Source organism: Penicillium bovifimosum (genome assembly GCF_028826915.1).
Source record: "Penicillium bovifimosum strain IBT 22155 chromosome Unknown utg000005l_segment0_segment0, whole genome shotgun sequence".
In the NCBI taxonomy this organism is placed as follows: Eukaryota; Fungi; Ascomycota; class Eurotiomycetes; order Eurotiales; family Aspergillaceae; genus Penicillium; species Penicillium bovifimosum.
Window position 1 is genome coordinate 1,628,749 of NW_026622714.1, and position 25,059 is coordinate 1,653,807.

The 25,059-nt window shown below is 50.7% G+C and overlaps 10 protein-coding genes across 10 annotated transcripts; 6 read left to right on the forward strand and 4 right to left on the reverse strand.

Moving 5' to 3' along the window:
- Positions 1 to 2,070: 2,070 nt before the first annotated feature.
- On the forward strand, positions 2,071 to 3,589 carry N7515_005792 (glycoside hydrolase family 16 protein; the record flags this gene model as incomplete). The annotated part of the gene is made up of 3 exons (XM_056666536.1): positions 2,071 to 2,164; positions 2,214 to 2,771; positions 2,838 to 3,589. The coding sequence occupies 3 exons, from the start codon at positions 2,071 to 2,073 to the stop codon at positions 3,587 to 3,589; spliced, it is 1,404 nt and encodes a 467-aa protein (XP_056520132.1).
- Positions 3,590 to 4,307: 718 nt separating this feature from the next.
- On the forward strand, positions 4,308 to 5,625 carry N7515_005793 (bZIP transcription factor; the record flags this gene model as incomplete). The annotated part of the gene is made up of 3 exons (XM_056666537.1): positions 4,308 to 4,415; positions 4,468 to 5,446; positions 5,501 to 5,625. The coding sequence occupies 3 exons, from the start codon at positions 4,308 to 4,310 to the stop codon at positions 5,623 to 5,625; spliced, it is 1,212 nt and encodes a 403-aa protein (XP_056520133.1).
- Positions 5,626 to 6,252: 627 nt separating this feature from the next.
- On the forward strand, positions 6,253 to 7,703 carry N7515_005794 (putative aminotransferase family protein (LolT); the record flags this gene model as incomplete). Its single annotated transcript, XM_056666538.1, has 2 exons — positions 6,253 to 6,932; positions 7,010 to 7,703. 2 exons carry the CDS (start codon positions 6,253 to 6,255, stop codon positions 7,701 to 7,703), a joined length of 1,374 nt encoding a protein of 457 aa, XP_056520134.1.
- A 2,621-nt stretch (positions 7,704 to 10,324) lies between these two features.
- N7515_005795 (beta-class carbonic anhydrase) lies at positions 10,325 to 11,059 on the forward strand (the record flags this gene model as incomplete). Its single annotated transcript, XM_056666539.1, has 4 exons — positions 10,325 to 10,410; positions 10,481 to 10,518; positions 10,582 to 10,721; positions 10,829 to 11,059. The coding sequence occupies 4 exons, from the start codon at positions 10,325 to 10,327 to the stop codon at positions 11,057 to 11,059; spliced, it is 495 nt and encodes a 164-aa protein (XP_056520135.1).
- A 336-nt stretch (positions 11,060 to 11,395) lies between these two features.
- N7515_005796 (mitochondrial fission 1 protein) lies at positions 11,396 to 12,054 on the reverse strand (the record flags this gene model as incomplete). The annotated part of the gene is made up of 4 exons (XM_056666540.1): positions 11,396 to 11,725; positions 11,796 to 11,889; positions 11,963 to 11,981; positions 12,039 to 12,054. 4 exons carry the CDS (start codon positions 12,052 to 12,054, stop codon positions 11,396 to 11,398), a joined length of 459 nt encoding a protein of 152 aa, XP_056520136.1.
- Positions 12,055 to 12,305: 251 nt separating this feature from the next.
- N7515_005797 (kinetochore Spc24 family protein) lies at positions 12,306 to 13,028 on the forward strand (the record flags this gene model as incomplete). The annotated part of the gene is made up of 3 exons (XM_056666541.1): positions 12,306 to 12,332; positions 12,394 to 12,791; positions 12,851 to 13,028. 3 exons carry the CDS (start codon positions 12,306 to 12,308, stop codon positions 13,026 to 13,028), a joined length of 603 nt encoding a protein of 200 aa, XP_056520137.1.
- A 178-nt stretch (positions 13,029 to 13,206) lies between these two features.
- On the reverse strand, positions 13,207 to 14,181 carry N7515_005798 (uncharacterized protein; the record flags this gene model as incomplete). Its single annotated transcript, XM_056666542.1, has 1 exon — positions 13,207 to 14,181. One exon carries the CDS (start codon positions 14,179 to 14,181, stop codon positions 13,207 to 13,209), a length of 975 nt encoding a protein of 324 aa, XP_056520138.1.
- Positions 14,182 to 14,330: 149 nt separating this feature from the next.
- On the forward strand, positions 14,331 to 14,999 carry N7515_005799 (med21 domain-containing protein; the record flags this gene model as incomplete). Its single annotated transcript, XM_056666543.1, has 2 exons — positions 14,331 to 14,372; positions 14,442 to 14,999. 2 exons carry the CDS (start codon positions 14,331 to 14,333, stop codon positions 14,997 to 14,999), a joined length of 600 nt encoding a protein of 199 aa, XP_056520139.1.
- A 693-nt stretch (positions 15,000 to 15,692) lies between these two features.
- On the reverse strand, positions 15,693 to 19,153 carry N7515_005800 (DEAD/DEAH box helicase; the record flags this gene model as incomplete). The annotated part of the gene is made up of 2 exons (XM_056666544.1): positions 15,693 to 18,448; positions 18,514 to 19,153. 2 exons carry the CDS (start codon positions 19,151 to 19,153, stop codon positions 15,693 to 15,695), a joined length of 3,396 nt encoding a protein of 1,131 aa, XP_056520140.1.
- Positions 19,154 to 20,999: 1,846 nt separating this feature from the next.
- Positions 21,000 to 23,350, reverse strand: N7515_005801 (1-phosphatidylinositol 4-kinase LSB6; the record flags this gene model as incomplete). The annotated part of the gene is made up of 2 exons (XM_056666545.1): positions 21,000 to 21,803; positions 21,857 to 23,350. The coding sequence occupies 2 exons, from the start codon at positions 23,348 to 23,350 to the stop codon at positions 21,000 to 21,002; spliced, it is 2,298 nt and encodes a 765-aa protein (XP_056520141.1).
- Positions 23,351 to 25,059: the final 1,709 nt, after the last annotated feature.

Here is a 25,059-nt window from a genome sequence, read left to right on the forward strand (position 1 = left end):
GCCTTGGCTCGTGCGGCTGTCCGTGCTTAACAGGCCCTGGGCCCCTGGGCTGGAGCATTGAAGGGCTGTGGAGCTTCTCCGATCTTTGTTCGGCTTCATTTACGCGTCGTGTTGGTGTTCGAGCATGAAGAGAGCTGGGCATTCAAAATACAGTCGTGTTGTCTTCGTATACATAGCCTTTCAAGGTCAAGTCACCAAGTCACCAACTCGTCATCTCGGTTCCTTCACTACCCCTTGAGGTAGGCTGTGACAAGACACTCTGTAGCACTTTCAGGGTTGTACTCGTATCTTCTTCATCAACTTGGGTGACAGCCCGGGCTGCCAAGGAATCTATTGTCACTGTAGCACACTCTTTGTTACAATTTGTCCAGTGATTGGTATGTCTTTGTTGTCTTACTTGTCCTTCTTGGCAAACTGGAAGTACTGTCGACGGAACAACGGTGAAGGCGATCTCCCAGCCTTGGAACTGTTGCTACTTCGGACCTCAGCATTCCATTTCACTTCCGACCAGCACGACTATGATGATAGTTCACAAGAACCGATTTTCAGACATGGCTATCGACACTTTTGAGAGCACGCTCCATTGCGCTACAATCTTGACTTGGAACGCTCCTTTACTATCCATATGGTTATCTATTAGCGCCCCACCAAAGTACTTGGCCACGACTATGTATGAGAAATATATGGGGCCAAGAAAAGATAAGGGAAACTTCATCCTAATCGAAAATGTTGGGTACTAAATCCGCAGTATGATTGACTGAGTGAGAAGTGTGGCTATGCTGAAAGGCACAGATACAACCTCATCTTCCTGGATGAGGCTTGGGAAATGGCTAAGATCCGAGCTAATCACCTGAGCAGACTGGCAATAACTGATAATAAGCAGGGGGTCTAACCTTTACCTGGATAGCTCGCCATCCGAGGCCCCCTACCTGCACTCAAATAGGCCAAGCATGAGACAGGTCTTTCCCCCTAGCCTCAACAACGCACTCTTGTATCGCAAATAAGAGGCACGAAGCCATGTGGCATGTGTACAATGCCTGAGAGTGAGCAGTCCGGATTGACATGTGGGACGTGCCAGAGCCTAAGATCATGGGGTGAATTATTCCGACTATAGATCGTGGCTAGGTACGGGGTACAGCGATCGCCCTGCATGGATCGCCTACATCGATCGACGCCTACTGCGTATTGTATTTTGAGGAAGGCCTAGATCGGTCAGAAGGCTCTTGGGCTACTGCATCTGGGTAGTGTATATTCTAAGTGAAGATCAGGGCTAACTTAACGGGCTATTCACAGTATCAATGAGCTGATTTTCCCAAGCTGTAAACATCATTACTCCCAACTTCGGAAGGGTTGCGAGGGAATGTCTGCCCAATGTTAGCCTCGGGACTAGTTTGGGGATTATTGCATAGGCATTGCATGTTTAAATAAATTAAACTCGAATCGAGATCAGAGGAAAATCCGCCATATGAGATCACATCTCTACATAAGAATACCATCGTGGATGGTAAAACGCGAGGGGCTGGGGGTGTGGGCCTGATCAGTGCCTACGGGGCTTCGCCGCCTTTTCTTGGTGTCTTCAGGCCAAGTCCATTGTGTCAACGTTGAAATTGTATACGAAGTAAACTGACCAAAAATCAACTAGGCTCTTTGTGTCGCAAATCTCGAATATTGCGCGCATTGACATCTCGACTACACACCCAAAGAGTACAAGAGTCAAGACTTTCTCAAGGAATGGAACTTATCGAAGGCTGTCCATCGAAACGTGGCGTAGTTAGCTCGAATCTCCACCTCAATTGACGTAGTCTGATTGGACCAATGACAGCTCCCGGGACCCACGGGATCGACCCAAACAAGAAGCAACGAAAACAGAGGAGGCTGGCACCTGCCGATTTAGTTTAAGATGCTTCCGGTTGTTTAAGTCATTTTGACTGTCATCACTCACCCCTCACTTTTCCTTCTCAACACTTCTTACTCACTAACATTATATCACCCCCATCCATCTTCATCGCAAAATACTTATATCCAGAGTGTATTGGATTAATACCTTGAAGTATCAATCAACATACCGCCATGCGGTTCACTCTTGGTGCGGCTCTGAGCCTGCTGGCTTCCACTGCGCTGGTTGCTGCTCAGACATATACCGACTGCAACCCCACAGAGAAATGTAAGTACAGTTCGTCATCAGCTGTTGACAGGTCACTAATGGGCAGCAGCATGCCCACCTGATCCCGCGTTTGGCCAATCCGACAAGACATTTGATTTCACAAGTGGTGCATCGGGGGCTTTTACATCGATTGGAGCTGTCACCTATGACAATGCTAATGGCGCAACCTTCACCATCTCCAAGCAAGGTGACGGACCACTGATTCAGTCCGGCTGGTACATCATGTTCGGCCGTGTGGAGTTCAAGATCAAGGCGGCAGCAGGAACCGGAATTGTGAGTAGTGCAGTTCTGCAGTCCGATGATCTGGATGAGATCGACTGGGAATGGCTGGGCGGCAACAACGCGCAAGTCCAGACCAATTACTTTGGCAAGGGCGACACAACCACCTTCAGCCGTGGCGCTTTCCACGAGAATCCCGGAAACCATGATGACTTCCACACCTACTCCATTGACTGGACAAGTGACCAGATTGTGTGGGCAATTGATGGGAAGACTGTTCGTGTTCTCACACCTGAGACGGCAGACAATCAGTACCCACAGACGCCAATGATGATCAAAGTTGGCGTGTGGGCTGGCGGCGACCCAAACAATGCACAGGGCACGATTGGTAAATAACACCATCCCCTAGATAACTAGCTATTGTCAAGCTTGCTAACGGCTGGCGTTCGTGCAGATTGGGCTGGTGGTCGGACCGACTACAGCCAAGGCCCATTCAAGATGTACATGAAGTCGATGACAGTGACTGACTACTCCACCGGCACTTCGTACAGCTACGGCGACAGGAGTGGCTCATGGAAATCGATCGTTGCGGAAGGTGGTAAAGTCAATGGCAACAAAGGCGCTGAACCCGCGGCGACCCAGTCCGCACCAGAAATCACTGCAACCGTCGACAGTGCCCCTGTCCCCTGGAGCGGAACCCACAGAGAGACGTCTTCCTGGGTCACTCCCGATGTCTGGCCCTGGGTAGCTTCTGGCTCTCCCACGGCCTTATCGACAGGATACCAGTATGATTGGGAGTCTGCGTCTGGCCAAAACAAGCCACCAAGCGGCGGCTCAATGAGTGAGGATTCCCCCGCCTGCTCTCCAGCGTCTTTCTCAAGATCATCCGTTAATACCGAGTCTCTTTCCTCACAGTATACCTTCCGCTCTACGTCAGCGGCATCGCCTTCATCTTCGGTTGCCTTTTCCCACTCTGGCGTTGAGACCACGCAGGAAACCTCGATCCCGTTGGTGACGCAGACAATCTCTTCGACAGAATCCACAACTGACACTACTTTTACTACAACGCTCCCTCAAGGCATTGCGACGAAGGCTTCCGGTCTTCGCAGCACCCCATCAGCTGGCAACGCAGATAGCCAGGCCAAGGTTCCTGCTATGGCGGGTGTCCTGTCTCCCCTGCTTTGTGGTATTGTTGCACTGCTTTAAACGTATACACGTTTGTATTATTATTGATGACTTTACGGGACCCGGCGCTGGTTTACTTTTACTGGACATTATACATGAGCGATGACTTTGACGGCTTACGAAAAACCGCAGCATTTGGGTGGTTGGAGGCACTTTCTTTTCCTGTTCATGCTTTTTAGCTTTATCCTACCGATGTTACCAATGGAACATTCAGTTGAGGCACGAATGTGCCCTGTATAGCTAGCAAATGCTCACGCATTCTAAATTATGGACTATGCTGCCTCTTTGCCAAAAAGACCCTTAGCAAATAGATATCGACCAAGTACTGAGGCTCGCTGACCTCCAGGCTTCAGAAAGTATCTGAAGCAACTGGACAAAGCTAAGAAAGATGCCCTGCCGGCTTCATGTGCGTTTGTAGCAAGATCCCGTGGTCCAATTAGTTTCGTACGCCGCTGTATAAGCGCCAGGGGCCAAAATGCCGTTTCTAACTAATCTTGATGCCTTAATGCCTGACTTTGGCCTGATTTACATTCAAAGTACGAAAGCGAAGGCGGGGAGACGCTGGCGGCTGGAGGTAAGGGGGTCGGCGATTTTCTGATTATTCAACACTCCCGAGGGTGGGAGAATGGAGGGTCGGCATTGATCAAATAATCATTGACATCGTCATCATCTCACCTCTTTTCGCATTTGTAACGTCTCTTCTTATCTACAAGTCTTTGAGTGCCCAAAACTCGACATAATGTCCTCCATATTAGATAACTCTGGAAAGATGGCAGAGGAAGCCAAACCAAGTGGTCGCAAACGCGGCCGCCCTCGCACCGTCACTGATGATCAAGAAGTGCCCGAGGTGGGTCGCACGCCGAACACTCCGGGTGCGAAGGCTAACAATGAAACATCAGAGACGTCGCAAACAACTTCGTCTCGCGCAGCAGGCATATCGCAAGCGAAAGGAGACCACAATTGGGAACCTGCAGACTCGCGTGCGCGAATTAGAGGCCGGAATTGAAGATATCAGCAATTCTTTCCTCTCGTTCAGCGATCTTCTTATAGAAGACCAACTCGTGTCCCAATATCCACATATCGCATCTGCCCTCCAAACAATAATACAGCAATGCGTGTCGCTCGCGAAAGCTGGGACTGATGAACCGACCGAGGGAGCCATCATTCGCACCAAGAAACAGCCTGAAGCCTCAGATAATAACACAGCACCAAATCCTGCTCCGGACAGAGCATATTCAGAAACCTCAACAGACGTCGAGGATGTAATTCGATCAGTTGCCACGAATTGGGCCGATCCGCCGACTCCGCCATATCAAGACCAGTCTGTCCTACCATTTGGCCTCATCCACATGTCATCGCCTGCCATTGAAATCCCTTATCTGACCCCACCCCTATCGAGTTCTCCGGGATCACTGGACTTCTTCTCTGGCAATACACAGCCTGGACGGCCGTGGAATATCGCACAACGTCTAGTCCAGGCTTGCTGCCAGAACGGATACCGCCTCCTCGTCGAGACTCCCAACCATCCTAGTATCCAGACTATCTTTGGTTCTACATTGAGTCTGGCGGAACGCAACAGGAAGATCTCGGCTTTCTACGCTGTCACGCAAGACAAGACGGGTGAGTTGGTGGACACGAAAGCTAATGTGCTTCATACCTTGCGGGCGAACATGGACATACTCTCGGATGGACAACTCCAGATTCCATCTAGGATCTGGCAGATTGCGTTCGGGTCTGAAAATGGTGGACATATGGATGCTAATGAGGTGCAACAATACCTGTGTGACAAGAGAGTGATCTTCCAGAACTTCCCTGGTGCCACTGGCCAGCGTGATTATACGGTCTCTTTAACGGTTGATATGCCAACTTTCATCAAATGTGAGTTTTGGCAGGCAATGGAATTGATGATGGCACGGACTAACATCACTTTAGTACTGTCAGTTGACGCCTTTTGCGTAGGGAATGGGCCCACATTTCAACGGCAGAGCGTTGAAAAGGCTCTTCGTCTGGCAACTGTTGATGTCCCCTGGGATCTTGACAAGTTGTGTGCTATATAATAGTCATCTTTCTACCTGTAATAATATTGTGCAAGCACGAGCAAAAACTTCCAGTGGCTGATTACTTTCAAAGAAGGAAAAAAACATAGCGAGAAAAAAGCAATCACAGCCTTTTGGTCATACTGACAGCGTCTATCCTGGCCCCAGGTTCTGCGAACTTCGTCTCAGCGGTACTTCCGAGTGGATCAGGACCTGACGAGGACTCAAATGTATCATGATTCATGAAGTACGACCAGAAAGCGCCATGTTGACTCCACGGCAGAACAGTTTGGAAACCCAGAATGCCCAATGTGATTTAGTGTCTTAATGGTTATCAAAATTACCCAAAAGGCGAGGTAGGCGGCGAAATGAACTCCAATATGAGCACGCGCAATGCTAGAATGACTCCTGCTTCCATGCTCTACTGTGTATGACATCCCCGATCCACTTTCACGCCCTTTGGCGGCATGTGGATCTCCGGGTAGCATCGTAAGGGTTGTCATTGGCCCAGAACCTCTAAAGCTTGGACCCCTCGAAACCTGAAGAAAGAGCTTTTGAGTCATTGCACTGGGATTGTATATATTGTGCTGTTCGGGTTGAAGTTGTGGTGTCCTGAACAATTTCGTCAATATTTCCCGTTTTGCCATCATGACAGCGCCAACTCAATTGACTCCATTTGGCAAGCCAATGCTAAAACACTGGCTGTTCGATCCAGAGTACAAGAACCTGAATCATGGATCCTTTGGTGCCCATCCGATTCCGGTGAAAGATGCACAGCGTGCCTTCATTGATCTCGCTGATGTACGACCTGATCCATATATCCGCCGTGACCACGCAAAGTACTTGGACGATGCACGCGGCGCTGTCGCAAAGATCCTCAACGCCAACCGGGATGAGTGCGTGTTCGTCAAAAATGCGACTACTGGCGTGGCCACGGTTCTGTACAACCTAGCCTTCCAACCCGGCGAGGCACTCATCTACTTCCAGCCCGTCTACGGTGCTGTTGAGAAGGGCGTTGTGTCCCTACAAGAGCATACCTCTCTGCAAACCCGAAAAGTATCTTTCCAGTTTCCCATTTCCGAGGATGAGCTGGAGCATCGTTTCCGCGAGGTTATTCGCCAGACTCGAGAAGAGGGACTCAAAGTTCGTGCCAGTGTCTTCGATATCATTGTCAGTAACCCCGGTGTGCGGTTCCCATTTGAGAGGATCACCGCCATTTGCCGCGAAGAGGGTATCCTGAGTGTCATCGATGGCGCGCATGGCGTTGGAAACATCCATCTCGATATGGAGAGGCTACAGCCTGACTTCTTGGTATCGAACTGTCACAAGTATGAGGATCTCCTAATATATTGCCCTTACCAACGCCCTCGGAGAAGTTCCCAAACACTGACATGAATCAATCAAGATGGTTGTACACACCCCGCAGCTGCGCAGTCCTCTACACCCCCAAACGCAACCAAAATCTCTTGCGCACCACCCTCCCAACTTCCTGGGGCTTCATCCCATCCCCGACCTCACCCGAAACCATGGCCTCAGTGCTGGCCGACCCGAACGCCCCAGTAACAAAGACCCCCTACGAAACGCTCTTCGAGTTCGTCGCAACAAGCGACGACTCCGCCTACCTCTGCGTCCCAGCTGCGCTGAAATTCCGCGCCGAGGTCTGCGGCGGCGAAGATGCCATCATCGCTTACATCCAACGCATTGCCAATGAAGGCGCAGACGCAGTCGCTGCTGCGCTCGGTACTGATGTCATGCAAGAACCTGATCTGAAACCTGGCCAAGAAAGCCGCATGCGTCAGTGTGCTATGACTACTGTTCGATTTCCTATTGCTGTTGATATTGCTGGGAAGGAGACTGGGTCTTTTGGGTATACCCCTGCTGTTGTGTTGTCTGAAGAGGAAGCTCCCAGGGCATCCAATTGGATTCAGTCTAAGCTGATGGATGATCATAATACGTTTGTGCCGGTTTTCTGTCATGGGTCGTGGTTGTGGACTCGGTTGAGTGGGCAGGTTTATCTGGAGAAGAGTGATTTCGAGGATCTTGGTGGTGTTTTGCGTGGCCTTTGTGAAAGGGTTGCGAAGAAGGAGTTCTTGAGTTAATCTATGCAGTAGACTTGGCTTTCCAAGGTTGAACTAGTTAAGTTGTATTCAATATCATCTATTCCATATGGACTGGGCTGGTCGGGAGATGGTTAGAATCCTTTAGAAGAAGTAACTTGTCTATGCTGTTGCCAGCTTGCTATAGCCGGACTACGACACAAGATACAAGATACAAAGCATATGTCCTTTACCCAGTGAAACAATGCAATTTGCAAGTTACTATTTAATATTCACGGATTCCGAGCCCGCACTAAGATCTAAGTGAGTTTGACTCTGACCCTCATAAAAGCAGCGACGGCTAAGATAGGAAAGCCCGACCCAACAGATCCTGAGAAGGGCAGGTACGTATGGTTTGGACCTGAGGGGCTCTTACTAGCTATTTCATCACATCCAGAAACATTGGAAGCTTATGGGGCCCTTAGGTTGGCCAATGGTATAAATAAGTTCCTTCCCTTAGGTAGGTACACTCCCCTCTCCCTCTCATACATACCAGTAACCAGATCAATACGCAAAACCCGTGTTTGGTCATGTGGTCTCTGCTTTCTCGCATATATATAGGCTGCTTCTCACCTTGATAGTTCTTCTCTCCTTCATCCATCCTCTTATATGCCTTTCACCACCCTTACATCGTCCTCGTCATCTCCTTCATCTCTCATACGCCCATCAACTCGACTCCCGGTTCATCGGTTCCAAGTTCCATCATTCCATGGTCCCCTCTGTGAGGCTGTGATGTCCATGGTGTGGCATACGGTTCAGAGGCGGCATGCCCCAGCAACATGGGTGGCTTCGTCTAATCTTACGACTCAACATCCGGGTTCTACTCGACAGTATGGCGTCCTCACCACATCCTGGTTCTGGGAGACATCAGACATGTACCAGAATTGACCGATCATGTTCCCGTCTTGACACCCACATCGCGAAGCATGGCCGACGTTGCTTCCAACGTTTCAACTCTTGGTTCACTCCCGATTCAAACCATCGCCAACGAACACGACGGATCATGTCTTGCCATTCGATGCTCTCTACGATAGAGTCCCGGTACAAGGAGAACGTGACGTGCTCATCACGCCGACAGACTTTGAGAAGATGACACGGAGACTGTGGACGTGGTGAAGAGCACGAGGACTACGCCACCCCGGGTGACCACCATCTAGGTTTGATCACCACCAGAACTACGCCTGGTGCAATGGACAGCAACCGCCCCACGATGGCTGGTTGACTCTCTCTTGAGAGGAAGCAGCCTCTTGTTTCCTCTCCATGAGGCGGGGTCATCTGGATGAGGCGGGGCTCCCTCCATGTCGCTGGGCTATCTGGATGAGGCGGGTTTCCCTCTGTGACGCTGGGTCATCTGGATGAGGCTGCTTCCTCTCGATCATCTCTGGTCTGCAGAGGGAGGTTGCAAAAAGCTTGGGATTGTACCGAGCTGCCTCAGAAGCCGCATCAGCCGCTCTTCTCCCTGTCTTGGTAGAGTTTTGAAGCTGAACCATGGACCCAAGGCTTCAAGAGGAGACGAGGATACCCTCCAGATGTGATGAGAATGCACATGTACGTATACAGCTCTGTTGCCTGCTACCAAATGCAATGACTGTGAGCTCAGACTGACTTACAATATCGGAAAACAGGTTCGAGGCTCTTAAGACTATTATCGCCGGAATGTCCCATGGGGTCAACCGACCACTACTGTGTAGCCCTATTGTACGGTCGTTTCATTTACTCGGAGAATGTTCGGACTCAGAGCACTCCAGCACTCTGCCCATTCACACATAAAACCACGCACTATTTCAAGAGACGATGCGACAATTTAATCTGGTATCCAACCAGGAGGTGGTGGCAACTTTCGGTTCGGGAAGGAAACTTGAGAGCCACGCTACGTACGATAGTTGGTGTCTATTGTGTTCCAATGCCCAGACTCAGAGGATAATCCCATGGATGAGAAGAAGGAGCAATCCGTGTCAGATCAGTGAACTCAAATATCTTTGTGTTCTATACTTAGCTACATCTGTCATCGTCTTCCCAAAGGATGAAGTGAGGCGTACATGAGAACTGTTGATCGGGAACAGATATGACTACAGTCTAGTCTCATTGGCTTGGAGTCGGTGGAATCCCATTCCAACTCCTACAACTCCACAGATGTCCAATAGCCTCAATAGGGATGGCAACAGATCCGGAACATTACCAAAATGGAAAACGATTGTCATGTTCTTATCTTTCCAATTAAATGACGCCTGGCCAAATCCAATGGCTCTGCCGATCTATTATATGGAACATACTATCATGTAGAGACCGTCATTAGGATCTATCGGCCAGGGTTATCGCTCATGTAGCTGACTTGTATCCCCGATCTGGACCGGTCTATACCAAAAATTGATAAAATGAATTCTCCCCAATGAGTCTGAGATTCATAACTCTATCTAGATAACTGGAATGGAGCACGCCATTTTCTTGGCTTGTGTGCAGTCGTCAATTGGTAAGATATGTTGCCTTTTTCGTCGTATATCACATCAGAAGCGGGGGGTGTACCGTGTGCATGCATACCTGCCCTTATATGCTTCCAAGTAGCTCCATCATCAACCCAAGATTTTCCAGAGTTAATCCCCAGGTTCAAACAAGGTATCTGAACGATGTTTGTTGCAAGAGAATTCGAAGCCGCCAATGCCAAGTATGTCGCCTCTTTCACAAAAGGCGACCTACAGCTACCTCCACAGCGGTGCGTTGACAAACCCCTTACTATAACAATATTACACAAGACAAAGCTGAGACTGTTTCTCTATCTCCAGAAAGGTAGCCGTGGTAGCTTGCATGGATGCACGTCTAGGTAAGCCATAGAGTATACTCACCAGTTGGCTGTCCATACCTGGAAGCTCATACTTCGCCATAGATCCCGCTCGCGCACTCGGCCTCGAAGAAGGCGATGCGCACGTAATCCGCAATGCTGGGGGCAGGGTCTCTGATGCATTGCGCAGCATCATTATTTCACAGCAGCTGCTCGGCACTCGTGAGATCGTTATCGTGCACCATGTGCGTACTCCCTTAATCTCCCTTAGTCTACCTTTCACGAGATTCCCTCTCTTGGCTTGGGCTGTATATACGAGAAAGGAAGAGAATGCATTGCTGATCGGTTCTAGACGGACTGTGGGATGTTGACGTTCACTGACGAAGTCATCCGCGACAAGATTCGTGGGGAACTACACCAGAATGCCGATCATATTGCGTTTTTGCCGTTTGGGGATCTTGTGCAGAGCGTTAAGGACGATATTCTGTGGCTGAGGAATAGTCCGCTTGTTTTGGATGTTCCGATTACGGGGTATGTGTATGAGGTTGAGAGTGGGAGGATTGTGAAAGTTGAGGATCAGTGAATGGTATCTTCCAGGGATCCACTCGAGGGTTATTAATGGGCTATGCATGGACATGATGATGATGAATATACTGAGACATTCTTCAAGAGCCAACATACACATGAATTGAACTAGCGTCATGAACGATTTGATATGTAGCGATGCCACCCTATCGGTGGCTTTGGAGAGTGAGTAGAGACAAAAACGCCCTCGGATGCTCCAACAACAAAAGAAAATTCGCAAAATGGCCGATTAATCAGATCCCACCACGGAGAATATACACAGCTGGTCATACACCAGACACGAAGACACCACTTTCGGCCGTCATCATGTTAATACCAGAAGGCCCAAGGGTATCTAGCGTCTTCTAGCTCCCTTCACCACCAGGCTACCGATCACACCAGCGACGACGGCCAAGCCACCGACAATAGCAACACCCACGAGGCCCTCCTTCGCGACCTTATCATCAATAAGTGACCCAAGGCTGGCAGCCTGCAGGTTTCCGGGCTCCTTCTCGAGAAGCAGGTCGTTGTACCGGCGGGCCTCGCCGTAATTGCCAAGCTTGAAGTTGCCAAGGGCTAGGTAGTAAAGACACTCGCGTCGTCGCTCTGGTGCTCCTCGGAAGATTTCTGATAGAAGGCGGACACCCTCTTGCTGCTCGGATCGGGCGTTGGATTTGATCAGACCCTGTAGTTTGCACACCCCCAGGTTAGCGCTGGCACCGCCGGAATTCGATTCAGACTGGGGAGACCCATACCCATGCGTAGTTGAACTTTGTCTGGATTCCGACGTAGTCGCCCTCTTTCTCGTATTGTGCTCTGAGGACCTGTAGTTCGGCGGGTTTCAAAGGGCTATGGCGGCAGTGATTAGTTTCTTTGTTCCAGTGATCTTCTTCTCTTTCTGCAAGATAATTTTAGAACGAACCTTTCCGCATCGGCGGCATCTGTAATAGTAAAGCGGGTCAGTAGGCAGCAGGTAGCAGTCGGATCAAGTCACCTACATGGAAGGTTGGACATGGCGAGATATGAATTTATAAATCTTCGCTAGAGTGGTTTTTATTGAAGAAATAATGTTGCGACAAGAGTCTGTTCGAGGGATGAGAGTGGTCACGATGAGTCGAAAACAAGAAGACCGAGGCGGACGGAGAAATCACAAGCGGGCAACGTCACTTTGCGGAGGAGCAACACATGTGGCGGTGCTGTGGCGGTTGCTGCCGCAACAAACCCCAAACAACCGACTTTCCACCTCTTTGCGACCAACAGACACAATGTTGCTCGACGAGGATCCCGGAACTGTACGTGTTGATTTTGGTATTATTTTGGCTTCTGGACACATGAGTTTACTGACAATCTCAGCTCATCCACCACACGATCGGCAACTTCAACATCCACCCCGATAAACAAGCCGTAACACGCATCAATGACTCGCTCGCTGCCCTTCAGCAGGCGCGCGATATGCGCATCCGCGAGGCCGAGGCTTCAATGCGCAAACTCTCACGTCATCTGAACTCCTTATCTACACAGCACGAGGAAGCCGTGGCGCTGCACGACTCGGGCAAACACGCGGCAGAGATTGTGGAATTAGACACTAAGAAGTTCCGCATCGCCAAGGCTGCATCGGAACTCGAGATTGAAAGCGAGCGTCTGGAAAGCGAACTGGAAATGCTCAAGGAGCGTCTGGCCGACTTGGAGTCGCAGGGTCTTGAGGGCGATGAAATGACGCGGCGTGAGCGTGAAGCTGATGATGCGACAATGTGCGTGTCCCTAACCCACCGGATTGGAATGATTTCCCCCTGCTAACGAATATATTCAGTCTGCGTCTTAAGATCTACCGTTCTCTTGGTGTTGATATCGAACCAGATGAGGCGGGCAATTTCAACCGTGCGGTCATTCGGAACAGCCGCAAGGGGGATGTTCATGTTGTCAACATCGACCCGAAATTCTCCCGTTTCTTCTACGCAAACTACTTTTGGTCGACGATGCAGGGATGATTATCATGAGGAACGGTTAAGCGGGAGTCTGTACTCTCTGGCGTTTTGGGAGGCTGAAGGCCTTGTCTTTCAGTTGTTGGTGTTTCTATACCCTTGGATTATTTTTGACATGAATCGTACAATTTTCTTAATATACATGAGCCGAGTGCCTTTTGAGTATAGCACCTGCTGAGGGCGTTCACTCGAACGCCGGCTGTTGTTGTAGACGCTCCTGTAGAGCCTGCAAGACCCTCGTCCGGTCTGCATCTGGTATTGCACTTTCAACCAGCTGAGCAGAAATATCGTGCGGTAGCACCCTTTCCGCAGCATCTAGCAGCTCCCCCTTCTGAGGTTCCGTCAGGTCAAGACCCCATGAAGCGACCCATTTCTCTGCAAACTCCGTGAGACTCTGCTCTACCTGATCCATGTCAGGAATATCAGACCCATCCCAAGTCAACACAACCTCCTTCGAAACCGATCCAGACTCAGCATCCTCAGTGGAGGTAGTATATCGCGTTTCCACACGTAGAGGCCCAAGTCCAAGCTCTTCCGCACGAGCATTCCAAAGTGCCTGCTTCAAAGTCCCATCGCGCTCAATCAACATCCAGAACAACGGATACGCGCTGCGAGCCAATGCATCACGAACACCCTTAGTCGCCTCGCGCGGACTCACCAGAACACCAACTGTCTGGTCCGTACGCCATCCAACAGGTGCCTGATTGAAGGTTCCCTCTAGCTCGCGGACAATATTAGGGCCCAGCTTAGCCTTGAGAGACTTGCATTGTACCAGCACGCGGAGTGCGCGCTCCCGCTCGCGCTCGGGGAGGTGCCATGTGCCGACGAGGTCGATGCCGGCGTCGTCGCGTCCGCCGATGCGGTTAAGGTTGAGCGCGTAGCGACGTAGGGTCTGTAGGACTGTATACTCGTAATGTGTTCCAACGTGTACTGTGCTTGTCACTGGAAGGGATTCATGCTCCGCGTAGGAGAGAAACGTAGTTAGGTCATTGTGTTGTTGGGAGGGTGGTGATGGGGGCGAGGGGAGTTTGAAGAGTCGGCGGGTGAAGGGTGTCAGCTCATTATAGACGCGAGAGCTGGAAAAGTAGCGATGGAAATGTGCTCTAGATTTAAAGGAATATCTGGCAGCAAGGCCATGGTGTAGTCTCAATAGGCACATTGGGTAATGTGAAAGATGAAAAGCATATCTCACCGCATTCGAGCTTCACTCCCGCAATCCACTCCACTTCCTTCACTCGATCGGACCTTCTACTTTCCCCGACTCTTGTCCACTCCCTGCGCTCTCCGCTATATCCTCGAGTCACTACGATGGCCGACATTCTCACACAGCTCCAGACCTGTCTGGATCAGGTAAGTTCCCCCCCCCCCCACATACAACACCTACCGTCGAAAACCCTACTCACCATCCGGCCAAAACAGCTCGCAACCCAATTCTACGCAACACTAGGCTATCTCACAACATACCACGACAATGCCCCAACAATACCCCCAAACGTCCCCAACGCAGCACCAGCCCTAGCAAAAATGCCCAAGAACACCACCGCACCACCCGTCCCAGCCGCCGTCGCAAACCGAGTCGGCGGCGCAGCCGCCGCAGCAGGAAACGCATCACCCCCGCACGCACCGCCCCAACAACCCGGAGCTGCACCGGTAGCAGCAGCAGCAGAGGGTGGGGATCCGAATCTTCCTCCGGCGCCGGACTCGCCGCGCACATTTGCTAGTCGGCAGCGTGAGCTTGCGCGGGATCTCATTATCAAGGAACAGCAGATCGAGTATCTTATCTCTGTGCTTCCAGGGGTTAGGGCTTCGGAGGCTGAGCAGGAAGCGAGGATTCGGGAGTTGGAGAAGGAGCTTAGGGATGTGGAGATGAGGCGCGCTGCGAAGGTTAGGGAGTTGAAGAAGTTGAGGGGGAGGTTGGAGGGTGTTCTTGGTGCTGTGGCGGTGGGGATTCATGGGGATCATTATGCGAAACAGTGATTCTGTGTGGACCTGGGAAATAATGATATTTGCAATTTGGGAGTCATATGGGGTAGTCTTGGTGAGAGCGTTGGGTTTCCGATTCTGGATCATTTTGGTCCACTGGCGTTATGGGATGGTGCTTTTTCTTTTTTATACCAATTGCATAGGATGAGCACTTATGAATACAGCACGATGACTCTTTTTCATTCTTATAGGCTTGCTTAAGCTGCTCTGGAACTCGAGGCTTTCTCGGCCTCCGGCAGGAAAGGGAGGTTCCGCTGATTACCCTGGACTCAACAGGTGTACCAGAGACGCATATTTCCATAAACATGAGTATGTATGACATTAATGCATGCTTCATTGTGTCTCCAAGAAATATTAGGTACATAGTGCACAAGTCAATGTGTTTGAACAACGTGAATAGTCCAAAGAGAAAATAAATGCATGTCTATGGTTTGAGCAAGCAAACCCACCTCAGGGGTTGTCGGACTGTGTTACAGAAGAGGCAAAGAAGAAAAGATGAAAGAGAATTGGAACACCCAGAAGATTGATAAACCCTTGAAACGAACGCCTTCCCATTCTCCGGGGTATCATGAAACAAACCCAGCCAGCCTCTGCCGTCGGGGAACCGAAGACTCCAACGGAGGCTGGAAATAGATAGAAAAAAGTCATCATATGCGCAAAGGCAATTCGCAAGAAAGGTCAACGCCTTTATGCGAAGAGAGTGCGCAATTCACGCATGCGAGCCTCCTGCTTGGCCTTATCTGGCTTTCCACGATTCAAGCTCGTGTCTGCCATCTCTTGCTTCTTCTTAGCGAGTTCCAGGATCTTCTCCTCAATGCTATTCTTCATGATGAATTGGAAGATCTGCACGTCGCGGGTCTGACCAAGACGATGAACACGGTCAACAGCCTGGGCCACGGCAGCTGGATTGTATTGGGGCTCCATGATGAACACTCGCGAAGCAGAGGTCAGGTTCAGACCCACACCGCCGGCTCCAATGGTTGCCAGAAGAACTTTGATATTATCGTTCTTGGCGAATTCATCAAGCGCCCTGCTGCGTGCGGCGAGTGTCATGGTACCATCAAGCCGGGTGAACCCATCGAGCCCATTGTCCTTCAAGGCGATCTCAATAAGATCCAGGTGCGAGGTCCATGCAGAGAACACAACGCTTTTGATGGGCGACTCGCCTTCCAGCTTCTCGCTAGCCTCAACACTTTCCTTGAGATGGTGGATCAGTGCTTTGGTTTTGGTATGCGGTCCTTCGTAATCGCCGAATTTCTTGCCTTTCATGCGGGTCTGTCGATCATTTTCTTTCTGAGTCTCGTATTCCTCAAATCCAGCAGGACTGATGGTTGAGAATCTAAAGGGGACCTGGGCCTCGCACCGGGGGCAGCTTATGACGGTCTCGGGACTTGCACTGTCAGGTTTGCAGTGAGAGAAGCATTCGGGGCAGAAGACGTCATAACATGGCAGGAAGATGGCCATCGGAGAATCACGCGCGACGTTGCCAGCCGCATTCAGAGGTTCATCAAGTTCTCTGCCACAATTGCCACAGCGGGGAACTGAGTTCTGCTGCATGAGGCTGAACATTTCATACGCCTTTTTGTCTATAACAGCAGGCGTGTCATCGGGTTCGCCTTCCTCCAGGTCAATCGCGTCGTGGACAGACAATCCTTTGATTCTCTCCCGGTCCGCAAGGTCGAGGAGCTCTTTTCCATGTGCACTGACTTGGCGAAGGATCATCATGGCCTTCAAAACATGGTGATACATCCGGCCACTCATCTTTTGCCTATGCTCCCCAGCAATGACATTCATCATGACATTCGACTCGGCGCGGAAGAAGTCATGTACTTGCTTTTCCTTTTCACTGAAGTCAAGTACGATGATCCTGTCTTCTCTAGGCGGCAAGTTGATTTTGTCCTTGACTCTGCGCAACGTGAATGAATCCACCAGAACTCGCAGCTGGGTGAGGCCAGCGGGGTCCGCGGTTTTGACCGAGCCAGTTACACGTGAGAAATGGTTTCGTTGGTCGTAAGGAGCGATGCGCAGGAATCTAGTCACAGACAGAAGGTCTTCCATGCGATTCTGGATCGGAGTTCCAGTAACCGACCACCGACGTTCAGCGTGAAGACTGAGGATTGCCCTGGTCTGTGCCGCATTCTGCTCTCGGATGACGTGAGCTTCATCAAGAACAATCCGGAACATGTTCATTTTCGTCAAAGGGCTGATTTTCCCACTCTTGGCCCCACGCCCCGCGATTTCGCTGAGAACGGTGCTGTAGGTGGTAATGAGGATATCAAATTCGGAAAGTTGCTTGAAATCAGATGTGCGATTTGGGCCATGGAAGATGTAATAGGTAACCGAGCCTGGCTTGAGATGATCTGTTATCTGTGAAACCCAGTTGCTCACTGCACTCAATGGAACGACTAGGAGCGTTGTCCGCGTGTTGCGAATTCCTGGGACATGACGGGCAAGGGTAGCATCAGGAGCCATCTGTGACCATTGATCAGCCAATGGAAGTGAGGCCGTGATCAACGAAAGGATGCTCAAAGTCTTGCCAAGGCCCATCATGTCGGCTAACAGGCCACCCAGGGCCTCCTCAGGTTTCTCGTCCAAAGTCATTCCACTGATGATCTCACGGTACTTTATCCTCCCGTTGGCTGCAGGAACCATTCGCCACAAGGAATTGTTGTCCGCTTCCTTCCGGCCAAATTTGCGCGGCTTCTCCTTCTCTGTCATAAACCAAAGGGCTTGTTTCTGATGAGGGAGCAGAGGCGTAGTGATATGATGAGACGGCTCCATCATTGGGATGTCAGCGGTGGTGAGCTGGTCAAACATCTTCTTGACTGCATCGTTGGCCTCTTCGGCAGTTCGAACTTCGTAACGATAGTGCGAATCTGCGCGCGCGGGTGTGGCGGCTGCGGCAAGCTGGCGTCGAACCTCTGCGTGTGGATTGAAAACTGCCACGCCTTTGTCCACAATGTTTGGATTTCCTAGCCAGATATTGCGTTGAGAGAGGAATCTGCCAATGACCTCTGCGTGCTTCCGTAGGCCGTAAAGGTTGAGGCTCACACGCCATACCGCGGACGTGGGACCCCAGATTTCTTCATTTGGTGATGCTCTCCGGGTCTCCAATAGGCCAGTCAAATCCATGGGGGTTGCTGGTGAGTCTAGGATTGGACATAGCCCTTGTGCCGTTCTAGAGTCAACTGTGCCAAAGACTTGGCCGTGGGGGTCTCTAACGTCAATGATAAATTTGCCTTTCGTAGGCTCACGGCGCACGTCTATTTTGATGGATGGCCAAACGCATGTGAAGTCGTTGGAGATGCAGGCCCCCGGTCTGGGGACTAAATGCGCAGTAATCATTGCGCCTTCAACCCTGCCGAAGCAAACACGCTGTTCGCGGAGATCTGCTGAGCCGGTGCATTGGATTTCGTCATCTTCCTTGGGTGTGTTCGCAAGGTCTGGGAAAGCATTAGAAAGTCTCGAGCGATATCATTGGAAACGGGAGAAACAAGACGGCTCGTACCTGCTGTTAGATCGACTACGGCGGGTGCAGTGGGAATTGGGGCTGTTTTCCCCTCGTCTTCTTTCATCCACTTCCCCAATCCGCTATTATCAGAAATCGAGACCGGTGCTTTTGTCATGTTCGGCTGCTCTTCCAAATCATGCCCTGTTTTCATTTTCTTTGCCGGTTGATGCTTCCGCTTTTCGACGCCATAGACATCTTCGATCAGATTGGGGCGGCGGATGGCGCCTTCGTCGTCGCTGATTTCGCGATGGCTTCGTTTGGTATCGCTTTCACTACCTTCATCATGCGTGGTGGCAAACTGTACCGTCAAGTCGGGTTCTGACTTCTCAGCCGAAGTCGAGATGCCTGAGGGATCTGAGAACATTGGAACGGTTGGTTGATGAAGGCGTATGGCAGTTGCAGTGCCTGGGGGTGCCATGGGAGAAGCAGGAGACGATCCATTGGCTCGCTGTTTTCCTGTGCCTTCCGGAAGTGAGCCTGGGAATTCGGAAAGATCGAGCCGCATGGGGTATTCGTGGACGGGGTCCATGGGAGAGATATCATTCGCTGGGGGAAAGAAAGTGGAAGAATTACCATTTCTCTGGGCTTGCCTTTTGGATCCCTTGGGATCCAGAAGCATCGCAGCGTGGGAGGCCATGATGTCCCACCTGCCGGCGAGATGTCCGGGATCAGCTTTGCGCGAATTTACCGTGAAGCAGCGATGTTGTGAAAGCAAAGTGATTGGGGTTGGTTGATGAGGAGCGAGAGCTTTTGATTTGGTTCACTCGTCGCGAAATGGAACACAATTTGGGGATAAAAATACTGAGTTCTGAGCTTTATATCGGATGTCCGAAGTATTCGCCGTGGGGTCAGATAGTTGTAGGAAGGAACGAGAGGTAATCGCAAGTCACGGTTGATCTTTCCCCTGAGTCGTCTAAGGGCTTGCTCGCGATTTGAATCAAACAAGATCAAGAATTTAGAGCCTCAGCGTCACGCGGACACAAACAAATTATCGTCGACGGAAAGTGCATAGACAAATGTTCTGGCCAACGAAAAGTGCGTCTTCCAGACGCGAGAATCGCGAAACCTCCGGCGTCATTGAAAATGACAAACTTGCATGACACGCACGGCGCGGGAAAGGCTTCTCTATCTTTGGCTCACATATGCCAGACTGGTATCCCGTCTATTTCCTGGTCGCAATCCAGGTGGCGCCTTCTGGTTTGCCTAGTCAAGGGAAACGTGATCAGTTTCAGGTCATGCGCAGTGGTTGTATCGGGCAAGGGCGAGGTTTTCGAAGTCGATCGTTTATTCCTCGACGCGTGTTTGTGCGCGACTTTCGTGCTCGAGTCGTGAGTCTGTCCGTTCAACAGCCGCGCTGTTGGTAACTTGGAATGACGAGGTGATTTCCAGGCTGGAGTCGGTGCCTCGGAGAAACCCGCTGATAAGGATAAAGCCTTATCGGTCTGATAACCCAACCTCAGTAACTAATGAGAGGGATTCGGTGGACTGATGGCCCCGTGGGACAGGAAGCAGTATAATTGTTAAGTAGAACAAGCGACGGGACAGGACCTAGTTATAAGATAGTTAGGAGGAGAGGATCCTTACAAATAGAGTGGCCAGTCTCGTGACTCGAATCCATATATATCCCCGCCGTCGATCCCGAATCCAGGAATGTATATATTGTGGCGCTCCCGTGAGCCTCTGGCCCTTCGTAGGTACCTACCCAAGTACCGGGCTACAGCCTGGGCTGTCGGGCTGAGGTGCCCACTCATTTTTTCCCCATAGATAGGTTTGTCAGGTGAGGCCAGTAGGTACCTAGGCTATTTCGGCTAATTACCATCATACAGATGCTAGATCGCCGGTTCTATGGACTACGTATAACCGCATTGGATTGTTTGCGATGGCCAAGGCCGTGTTTCACTCCAAATACAATGCCATGCATATGGTCGATCAAGCGAACGGCAGTGGAGTTCTTTACGGCCTATGGGATAACAGGTAAGTAGGCTGAGTGCCGGGTGTACATCCAAGGACCTAAAGACTGATTGATCGCTCTAGGCACATGACATGGCGTAGATCTAGCTTGAATCAAAATCTCGCGCGTGAGCGGCGTGACACTTCGAAGTCACATGCCCCTACTGTAACCTACACATTCATTTCACTTGGAACAGACGATGAAGGTATCATAGTATTAAGTCTCGTCAATATGCTACATGAGGCAGATCGCTCAATCAATGCGCCACAGCCCAAGGCAACCCCAACAGCCAGAGAAGGTCTATATACAACTCGGAAAATCCCCCAAATCATGAGCATGTCCAGAATAGGACTCGTGTGAAATATCACAGTAAAAGTAGCACAGCCGAAATCTCGAATGAGTACCGAGAACCAATACCCAGCGGATAAGACAACAAGGCAGAATATGGCCTCAAATTAAACGAGGGAAAAAAGAGTAAATAATGCAAGAATGTGAAGTGGAAAAAAGGGTGGTACAAGAGCATGATTGCAGCTTAGCACCAGGTGAAAACGGGATTTTTGCTCTTGACAGCTTCCAGGCGCTCAACAATCACCTTGCGCTGGTTGCCTTCCATGCCCTCCGCAACTGCGTAGCCAAGATCTCCCTCAATATCATCGCTGCCAAAAGTGTTGACGCGAGGAAGACGCGAAGACATCGAACCGCCGTTTTTGCGATGCTTGTGCTGATGGGAAGGAAGGGAAGCCCACTCTCCGGCACTATCTGCATTCCGGCGATCAAGGTCGTTTAGGGTTGCAGCGCTAACAATAGAACCATCAGCACCTTCGCTGTCAGCATCAGCTCGACCACGGGTGAGTTCGAACCGGTTCGGATTAGGCAAATCGCCTGGCGTATTCAATCCCAATAAGTCATGCTCAGGCATCGGCTCGGAAGATGTACCGATATCCATCTCTTCTTCATGAGGGTCGTAATTCATAGATTGGTTTCTTTGTCTATCCATGGAAGGTGGGCGCATCGGAATAGCGACGGGGACATCAACCAAATCATCCCACACACAAACTCGCGTCCTTCGAGTCAGTTCAAGTGGACCGTGATCCGCATGTTTCAATGTTTCCACCACGTTCCAGGCCTGACCTTTCATGACAGCGATTTGTCGAGCAAACATGCTCTCCTTGAAGTCATCATCTTGGGAAAAAACGCCACGCAGCGCCATTTGTGTCCCACTCCACCAGGCAGTGGATGTAAGCAAAGGAAGGAAATGGTCGCGGGTTTTCTGCGAAAATGGTTGACCGATCAGGGAGACCGGTAGGAAAAGCCAACCGAAAGGGAAGCTACGCCACTACAAAGTGTTAGTACAGAAACGTCGCAATTTTGGAAAGCCAGCAAACTTACGGCGTCCGGGTGTTTCCATGGCCAAGACAAACTGTTGTCGATAGCACCGAGCTGAACCGATGCTGACTGCTCCGAAGAGGCGAGTGGTGTTCCAGTACGGCTGACAGCCATCATCGTCTCATGCCGCCTATATGGATGTGAGGCGGGCTTGGGTGTTCCATTCGAGTTCACGGAAACAGGCCGAGGTGGAGGCATAAGCTCATCCTCATCATGTTTCGGCTGTGGGTCGGTGTTCTTGGGGGGCTCTGCCACGATAGATACTTGCTCTGTTCCCCAGTCAATCTTGACCATCCAGTTGTCAAGACCTCGGTCGGTATTTCGCATTATATAATCCAGAATCACAAGCTTCTCCAACTCCTCGCGGAAAGATTGCTTGAGATTTTCCGTCCAGTAGAACCGGCGCTCAGCGCCTTCGTCCTGCGAACGGGATGGTGAGGGCACATAGCCAGGGTCTTCGTCATCCTCATCGTCCGAGTGCACCCCGGAAGGCCGGCAGGCCTCATTCCACGGGCGTTTCTTGCGTTTCGGAGCATCCTCAGCGCGGAATCCCGTATTCGCCTGGTCAGGCCAGGGGTGCTCTCGGAGGAAGATGTTGGCATCCTTGAAACCCTTCAGGAAGACTTGAAAACTGCCAGCCTTCGGAGGAAGAACTTTCTTCCCTTTCCGAGCCTTCCTGCGGTCCCAAAAGTCATAAAAGAAGGATTTCGAAGATAGTCGCACAATGCCAGTATAGGGAACGAGATTCGTGCGCAGGCGGGCATCGAGAACGTATGCGGCGGCTTCCGAGACGTAGGAAAGGTTGGGAATGAGGCAAGCGCGACCAAAGAAACAAGGAAACAAGTTGCGGTGAATCCATTTCGTCCATTTCGGGTTGCGTGAGGCGTATGGCTCTTCGTCCTTCGGCTTGAAAACACCGACCACTCTGCCCTCCGCGTTTCGAGCAAAGTAGCTGCCCGAGCTTCCTTGTGAGATCATCCGAGGATGTATGCCCATTTCAATTGCAACACGCACGCTTTCTATGATTTCCTCGTACTCGGCGCGGGCCTGCCGTTGCTGGCCTTCAAATTCATCGGACTCAAGAGCTTCAGCGGTCACCGGAGTAATTCCCGGGGGTGCCTGGAAGACAGAATGGTAAATCTCCAACTTTTCTTCCTCATAGCTCTTGCCCTTGACGCGGTTGATCTTGAATTTGGAGGCAATCTCGTCCGCCCATTTTTCAAGACGTGCATTGATGGCCTTGATATCCACCCCTGAATTCCGACGCCCTCGAGGGTGTTGGAAGCCACTGTGCCTGCGCCGATGGCCGGATGGTGTGTGGAGACCGGACGCCTGCATCTGGGCTCGGGAGGAGATGGGTGCGTATCGAGGAGCTGAGGTAGACACGGTCGAGATGGCGATATCGTCGTCTTCTGAGTCATCGTGAAGGTATCCTTGCTCCTCTTCGGCCTGAGCAAGGCGGGCGTATCCCGAAGTAGCAGGGCGATTTTTGGGCATTGTGAAAGATGCTGGTTGGATCTATGGAAGACGAGATTGGGCAAAGCAGCCAGTAGCAGGAAAAAGAGAGAGTAGGAACTGCAAAAAGACAAAAGGAAAACCAGAGGATGTTAATCCATCCCAGTAAGAAGGGAATAGCAGGAAAAGACCGCTGGTGGATAGAATGGAGAGTTGACAGAGTCAAGGCAGTTGAAATAAGTGTCACCTATGTCCAAACGCCCAAGGGGGCGTACCGGGGTATGATTACGGTTAATTTACAAAGGCGGTAGCGCGGTGAAGGGCATAATGCGGTAAGATTCTCCGTTGTTGGCGGGTCTGGCCTCGTAATGCTGATACGCACCGCCACAGTCCGGCTCCACCCCTAAATCCAAAGGGGTCTTAATGCATCGAGTTTCATGTGCACAACTGTAATGAGACCCTCATTATGGCCAGCAGCTCGATCAATTCCCATTTACCCACTGCGTAGGTAGGATTTCTTGGTTGACAAGCAAGATAATCGGGCGATGAGACCTTCAGTTGGTTATGTGGTCAGCATGGGTACAAATTCAATGTACACAGTACAGCAGCCACGCTGGCCATTATCCGCTCCGGTGCAGGAAATTTGATCTGCACAACACCGGCCTAGGAGTCGGATCGTCCATAGGCAAATCAGATATCGCAGACTCGACCGATGGTCACGCGGATTGGATGTAGATAGAGAGCCAGAGATATAGTGAACAGTAGAGCAAAGGAGACTAATTGAATACATTCCTGGCTTTTTAAGTCAAATATCTACCGCTGACGCCCTGGCATGCCTAATTAAATGATGGCTGATACTGGGGCAATCGTTATCCCGATTGTTATTATCGCGCGTCTTATCGTCCCTCTCTCAATTCTGCATCTTCTTTCCACCCCTACCCTCATCTCTCCGCGGTCATTATGTCTCTAATTTGAAATTTACTTCTTTGTATTTGTATTGACTTCCTCGGAATCGAAGATCCCTGGGAACTCTAATTATCTCGTGCCTCTCTGATTCCAAGCACCATTACTCGGAACTTCACCTCGAATCGAGTGCAGTGAGCAATTGTCTTGAGATAGATCAATTACCTCCCTCATCCCGAGTCGATCATCATCAGTGCTACACGTCGCGCGATTCGCTTGATACCTATTTCTCATCCTACAATTCGATCTCCGATCGGATTTCAGTTCGGCACCTGACCCTCCCCTCCACGGTGGCTTCCACCCTCTATCGGGCGTCGCCCATCGACCCGACTCTCAACTCTGCTTCGGCGCAGGACCGCGAGCTCACATACGGCATACCGTTCGACAATCCTACCGCGCGTCAGACGTCTCACGAATCCATACAATTCTCCGCGACGCTACCGGACATCAAAAGTGTGACCAAATTCGGCTCAGGCGAGAACGACGGATACCCAACCTCTTCTGTCAGCACATCGCTTCCTGGATTGGCAGCTCTGGCCTCGGTCGCATCAGCACCAACTTCTAATCTTCGGTTCGTTGAGACCCCGTATCCTACCTGGTGGAAATCATTTGCTGGTGTAAATCGATCTGGGCACCTTGGGAGTCATCTTACATACTTCATTCGTTGCCGTTCAAGAATCCCAAGACTGGAGAGCGATAATCTCCAGCACTCCCCTCTCATAAGATATTTCAACCGGCTAATTCAAATATTTGATCTCCAGTTCATCTAGTGATGCAAGTATGAGCCT